Below are 7011 nucleotides of genomic sequence, written 5' to 3'. Positions count from 1 at the left end.
CACCCTGAAAGAGCTGAGCTTTTTTGCCCAGCTTTGCCCCTGTACCAAGCGACAGAGAGGCCAAACTCAGTCAGTGGGCAAAGTCCCTGCAAGGTCCTGTCCCTGTGTGTCACCAGACCCCGCACCTCTGGCTGTACCCAGGGGAATGGTGCCCCCGGCCGCAGGTGCCCTTGGGCAGCGTGTGGGTGCCATTGCATGGCCAGGACTTGGCACCTCCAGGGCAGGATCTGGCCAGGACCCCTCACCCACAGGGCTGGGGCAGATCCGTGGGCACCACAGCTGACCTGGTGCTGCTGGGGCTGTGCACCCTCAATGGGATGGCCAATGCTCCTGCCCCACCACAAGCTCTCCAGAGCCCTGTAGTTGCTGAGGGTTCCCCCTCCCAGTGTCAGGGCCTGGCTCCTGGTGGGAACAAGGACCATGGCAACCAGATCTGCAGTGGTGAGGATTTACAAAGCTGACCTGGACCACAGGTCCACAGTGTGGCTGTGGCCAGGAGCAACCACAAGCCACCTGTGAAAAATGGCTGGGAACCAGCAATGGGTCTGTGTAGAGGCAAAGCAAGCAAGCACTGGGCCAGTACAGGGGTGCTGGGGCTGGGACAGCCCTGAGCAGGGGTACGTGGGTGAGGGGGTCTGTGGGAGAGGCAGGTGGGGATGGTGGTGTGACCACCGTGCGCCTGTCCAGCCTGTGGCCATGCAGCCGGATAAGAGCAATGGGAGCAAATGGGAGGTAACTGCGGGGGCACTGACTTGTGTCCAGGGGAGTCTGTGAGTCCTGGCAAGATAGGGAGGACAGCCCTGCCCCATGCTGCCTACCTGGGCAGGGGATGTCTGAGAGGCCAAAGAACCTCTGTGAGGATCTCAGCCCTCCCCAGCATCACACCCAGCCACGGGGCAGGGTCACCATCTCTTCATTTGGGAGCAAGAGGTAGGTGGGGAGGTGGAAAGGGACAACGGGAGCCAGCCCTGAGTGCAGTGGGGCTGAGGGCTGTGGAGTGGGGAGCTGAGCTGGATCCTCCAGCACTGACCCATCGGGGGCGAGAGGGGCCAGCCCCAAGCTGGGACCTGCTCTACTGGGGGAGGAAGGGATGGACCCCCTGAAGCCACGCCAACCCCACCCTCAGGGCTTGCAAGACCCCACTGGATGAAGCCTGAGTAACCTGGGCCTTGCTGTGGTGAGGGGCTGGACTACAGGGCTCCAAAGGTCCCTTCCAGCCTGAGTTATCCTGGGATGCCCTGATCCCATTCCCTCTCTCTGGAGCAGAGCTGGCTGCTCACCACAAGCCCATCCTCAGCTCCAAGGGTCTGGCCTGTTGTAGAACAGCTGCCAGTTCCCAACCTCCCCAAAACACAAGCTGAGGCCACATCTTTTGCTAGTGCCCCACAGCTGTCACGCTGCCTCTGCAGTATGCTGTGCCTCAGGTCCGGACTGGCAGCAGGAGCAGCTGCCGGACACCTGCCTGAGCGCAGAGCTCGGGCACTGCAGCCCCTCTTGTCTCACCTCCTGAAGGCTTCAGCCACATGGCAGCTGCTCCCATGTTCACTGTTCTACAGCTGGTTGATCATCATTCCAGGTTGGAGTCAAGAGACCGGCTCCTAACAGCTCTGCTCCATGTGCACAATTAGCACGGGTGTGCTACCAGGATGGGAAGCAACAACCCCCTGAAGGTCCGTGTAATTCTTTCTGTTTTACAAAGAACTCAAGAGCTGATCAAGGTGAAGAGCAAGGAGAGGAGCCCTGGGTGAAAGCCATAGGGAGCGAGAAGATTTGCACTGACACTTACCCAGTAATAGTTTTGATGATTATTTCACCATCATGGTGCAATATGGTGCTCACAGACATTTGCCCATTTTTCTCGAGGTCTTTGATTCAGCTGGAGTGGGAAGCTATGGCAATGTTACACCACTTCCCAGCTAGCTGGAGAGAGTGGCTCTGCACTGATTAATGTGGAGAGCAATGAGAGAGTCAGGGATAGCGCAGGACCCCCCACTCTTCCCTCTACCCAGGCTGATGGGTGGACAAGCATCTCTCCTGCCAGGCAGAGCAGCAGTCTGCCATAAAGAGCTAACCAGATGCAAGATCCACTTGGGCAAACCCAGGTACTCTGTGACACTCACTAGCCCACCGACCCCCTCACTAAAGTGTTCAAGCACCCAAACATTTTGCTCTCAAAAGCCTGGGACCCGGAGGAACTTTGACTTACAAGCAGGAGCTGGGGTCTTTGTAAAAACAGGCAGGTGGGCTTTGTCTGCCCTCTGCTCCCTCATGGAGAATGTGTCCAAGCAAATCACCTTCCCCGTCCACCACGCAAAAACTCCCTCCAGTGGCATTATCTTCTCTCCATCAAAACATTGTTTCAGTGGGATTTTCATCCAGGTCTGAAGCACCAATGGAAGGGTCAGCTCCAAGAGCAAGAAAATGCCCATGTCCAGCACACCTGCCAGAAAGATGAGCTTTGTAGGCACCTCCAAGCTTTTATCACTGCGTACAGATCCCCAGGGGTATCAGAGCAAACCCTCCCTCATTGCTGTCTGTGCAATGGCCAGTGCTGGCACACAGATAACATCGTTAGCTGCGTTTCTCCCTGCCTGCAGCCAAAGGGTATGTTCTGAGGTCTGAGGCAGAGCAGTTCCCCCCAGGTCCTCTGCAGGAGGCCAGAGAGAAGGGGGCAAGAACTCCCCTGCCAGCTTCAGCCCCACCGCCTTCTGTGGGGTCAAAGCAAGAGGCTCCAGAGTGATGGAGAGACCCAAATGAGCTCCTCAGCACCCTGGGGTGCATCCCACCTGGTCCCTGGGGCTGAATATGTCCTTTTCAGATAAATGATGCCCATTTCATTGCTAAATCTTCCTTCTCTGTGGGTAAAGCTTCACTCTCACAGACTTTTTTTGCTCAGATGTGGTGGTGTAGAGTAGTGCTTTCCAAACTGTCTTGATTGCAGAGACTTATCAGTGAAAAACTTTTGAGCGTGCACCCCCAATACATGCATATTTATCCATAAATTATATACAGGTACATTATAAAACATACACAGTAACAGACATTTGAAAAGGACAAGATGAAGATTAAATAAACACTAATATTAACATCTTATTTTATTTTACTGTATTTATTAATGGTACCAAAAATACTTTCTTCCTGCACCCCAGTGGATTGTCTTGCGTACCCCCCTAGGGCACATGCACCCTGCTTTGGAGACCATTGCTTTAGAGAAAGCAGGGATCTCCCCCGACAGCCAAGCCTGGTGAAAGGGATGTATGTTTCATTTATCCCTAGTGATGCTGGTGCATTTATCCCTAGTGATGGTGACAGCAAGCTCCGCTGGTCCATATTGTGGTGTGGTCATCGCTCATCGATGTCACAAGTTGGTGAAGGCTGAGCACGCAGCACACTCAGGACTTGTGGTACCGGACCCCTCCCTTCCACAGGGATTCTCCATCCTCTTTCCCTGCCTGTTACCTCCAGAAGTGCACACCCAGCCAAATACTGAAGTAGCTACAACTGGCAGGAGCAGCCACGGTTTCCCTGTCCGTAGGGAAAGCAGGCAGGTGATGGATATCTCTGGCTCACCCTGCCCTGGGGACCGTAGGTGGAAAGGGATGTGTAATTGCTGTTTTATTTCCAATGGAGCTACTGTTTTTGTAAATGTCCTAAAAATTGGGTTCCCCAGCTGACCCTGCCCTGTTTGTGTGTTCTGGGAGGACCTGTTGCAGTCTCACCTGAGTGGGATAACGCACATTGGGTTCCCATGGGAAATCCTTGGCTCCATCAGGGATGGGGGTGTTTCCAATCACAGAAAACCAGTTCCCATAATTTCTGCTCAGTAGGAGTCTTAGTTTTACATGTAAAGAAACCTCAACCCAGCATTCAGCCAAGGTCCGAGGAGGATATGTTTTGCTGTGCCTGTAGGCGTATCTTCTTGCACACACTGAGCTGTAGTCACAGCATCCTTTCACACCTCATTATTTATGATGACCAGGTAACACCGTCCCGGCTTTGTGCTCTGCTGAGAGCCCCTGGACCCTTCCTGAAGGCACGTCATGAGCCAGATTAATCTGCTTTCCCACCCATGCTCCTGCCTTATCGCCACCATTTTGCATGTGGAAGCAGGTCTCTGTTCCCAGAATTAACTCCTGAAACTACAAAGTTCAATCCCCTGACAATGGTTTTCCTACTTATACATATTTTATTGCATTAAGGGAAAGACATCCGGCTCTGCAGTGTCTGCAAGTCCAGCCCAGACAAGATTATCCACCACTTAACAGGAGATGCAAACGGCCGAGCATTGCTGCTGTGTTTTGCACAGTGTTTCATCTCAGAAAGGTCTCTGCTTAGGAATAAAAGCTCTTTCCAGAAAGCCTGACAAAGCCCAGGTGTAAATAAACGATTAAAAAAAATAAGACTTACCAAGGGCACCATCACATCAAAGACAGAGTGTGGACAGCCAGTACAGCTTCTCTACCCAGGCAATACCTATTTCTTAGGAAAAATGTTCCTAGAATTACTTACTGGGAGAACTCCCATGGTCAAGCAATTAGGAATTTTACAAAATCCCCTCCTAGTCTATTCAGGTCTCCAGGAGATGTTGTGTGCCATCCTTCTGCCCCAGTCCGAGGAGGTGAAGACCTCTGCAGTGCTCCACACTGGAAGGGTGGTACCTGGCTCCTGGGATGGGATGAGGCACAGTTCGCCTGCCTGGGCTCGTACCTGTGCGCTGGGCTTTCTGAAGCTGGTGCTGCAAGTTCAAGCCAGCTGTGCTAGGGGCTTTGGGACACAAAGGGAGACAGTGCTGTGAATTAAGTACCCGGCCCCTGGGTCCCCAGTGGGCAATAATGGGTCTGAGCATTTGATGCATCGGTGAGGGAGAGCGAGGAACTGCCGGCTGTGCCCCCACCAGCACTGCAGGAGCCCCAGACCTGGGTGCTGGGTCACTGAGACCTTCATCCCTGCCATAGGGAGGGTGGAGGTTGCTCGGTGGCAACGCCTGAACCCTTGGTGGACATCTGTAACAGCCCGCTGTGCAGGGCTTTCCTGATGGCTCCTTTGACCTCGCTGTTTCTCAAGCTGTAGATGATGGGGTTGAGCATGGGGGTCAGCACAGCGTACAGCAGGGCGAGGACTTTGTCCATCTCCTTGGAGCTGCTGGAGTGAGGCACCAGGTATGCAATGGCACCAGCACCGAAGAACAGGGACACCACGGTCAGGTGGGAGGTGCAGGTGGTGAGGCCCCTCCATGTCCCTGCTCCCTTCTGGAGGACAGCCCTCATGATGTGAGCGTACGACATGAGAGTAAGGAGGAAAGAGCCCATCGCAATAGTCCCAGCAAAGGCATACAAGGCGGCCTTGTTGAGGGGAGCGCTGGGGCTGCAGGATGCCTTCAGCAAGAAGGGCATCTCGCAGAACAAATGGTCGATTATGTTGGACCTGCAGAAGGGCAAGCGGGCTGTGAGGAAGGCCTGGATCAGAGACGAGAAGGAGCCGCTCAGCCACGAAAGGGCCACTAAGCAATGGCACATATTCTTGCTCATGAGTGCTGGGTAGTGGAGGGGTTGGCAGATGGCCAGGTACCGATCATAGGCCATGGCAGCCAGGAGCACGCACTCAGACCCCCCAAAGCAAAGGAAGAAGTAGATCTGTGTGATGCAGCCCACAAAGGAGATCGTCTTCTGCGCTGAGAAGGAGTCTCTGAGGATCTTAGGGAGGGTGACAGAGGAGTAACAGATGTCCAGGAAGGAGAGGTGGCCCAGGAAGAAATACATGGGGGAGCGCAGGTGGGCATCCAGCCAGATGACAGTCACGATGAGCAAGTTCCCCAGCACTGTCACCAGGTAAATGAGTGAGAAGCACAGGCAGAGGCTCATCTGTGCTCTGTAGGCACTGGAAAATCCCAAGAGAAGGAACATGGTGGGCTTGCTGAGATTTCCCTGCTGCAGGGGTTTGGGGCTCATCTACAAGGAGAGCAGGAGGAGAGAAGGACAAGTAGAAGGTGAGTGAATGCTCACCCCTGCCATGGGGCATCACTGCTGCACAGTGGGCTGAAGCTGTGCCACTGCCCCCATGCTCCTCGCCTCGCTCCAGGGGCTCAGTGGGGGATGCATCCATGGGGGCAGGTCGTGGGTCTCAGCCCAGGAGGTTTTGAGCCTCAAGGCAACCCCCAACTCCGTGTCACCTGAAGAACACCAGAGAGAGCTGGGACCTCACCACTGCAGTCAATAAGGATCCCAGGGACATTTATCCCAGGATAAATGAGAGTGGATGAGAGCAGCTCCTCGACCCCCTCCAGGTTTCCTGGGCTGCAGCTGGAGGCTGGTCTAAAGATCCCACAAAACATGACAGGTTGGACACTGCCTGAAGAGTTGCTGCCCTTCATGGGAGCAAATTGTGTTTACACCATTAGTGAAGCTACAGAAAGATCTCCTGCTGCCCCTCCCCATCACAGATTGCGGGGCAACTCAAAAAAAAAAAAAAAAAAAAGAAAACTAATATTACCGACAAAGAAGGTGCCTGCTTGCAAATACTGCACTGTAGATGTTAGCCTCACATTCACACCTAGAAAACAATGCAAGGGAGGGACCTGTGAGAGTCTGAGAGATCACAGGAGGACCAGAAAGGCATCTGAAGGTGACTCTGTAGTTCAAACAGGCTCAAGGGTGGAAAAGCAGAGACACCAGCCTGCAAGAAAAGGGAAAAACTCCAAATCTAACAAGAAACTGGAGCTCAGGGATAAAAGATGAGATACAGAAGTTTTCAATGTAACCTAAGACTACTGAATCCACAGAAAGAACAGTAAGGAAATTATCTGAGATGTGCACAAGCCTGTGAGAAGCTGTTGGTACAGACAGAGCTGTCACCATGTCCTTCCAGAAAGAAGTGTGGGAGCATCTGCCAGGAGCAGAGAGGAGGTGAGTGCCAGGCTGAGAAGACTTGACCACCCTCAACATTGCAAGCTCCCTCCAAAAGGGAACAAGGACAACCCCACCATGCTGGGGATGTGCTCCACAATGCAGAGAT

General features: G+C 53.5%; 1 protein-coding gene across 1 annotated transcript; it reads right to left on the bottom strand.

The window, feature by feature from the left end:
• Positions 1-4940: 4940 nt before the first annotated feature.
• LOC101915825 (olfactory receptor 1E1-like) lies at positions 4941-5957 on the bottom strand. Its single transcript, XM_013294278.3, has one exon. It carries the CDS (start codon positions 5946-5948, stop codon positions 4941-4943), a length of 1008 nt encoding a protein of 335 aa, XP_013149732.2. The 5' UTR covers positions 5949-5957.
• Positions 5958-7011: the final 1054 nt, after the last annotated feature.

This window comes from Falco peregrinus, chromosome 1 (genome assembly GCF_023634155.1).
Source record: "Falco peregrinus isolate bFalPer1 chromosome 1, bFalPer1.pri, whole genome shotgun sequence".
In the NCBI taxonomy this organism is placed as follows: Eukaryota; Metazoa; Chordata; class Aves; order Falconiformes; family Falconidae; genus Falco; species Falco peregrinus.
The sequence above is the reverse complement of the archived record's forward strand: the minus strand, read 5'-3'. Positions and strand labels throughout refer to the sequence as shown.

What these genes read in the sequence shown, in the direction of transcription:
- LOC101915825 (XM_013294278.3), bottom strand. Translation starts at nt 5,948, where the DNA reads ATGAGCCCCAAACCCCTGCAGCAGGGAAATCTCAGCAAGCCCACCATG.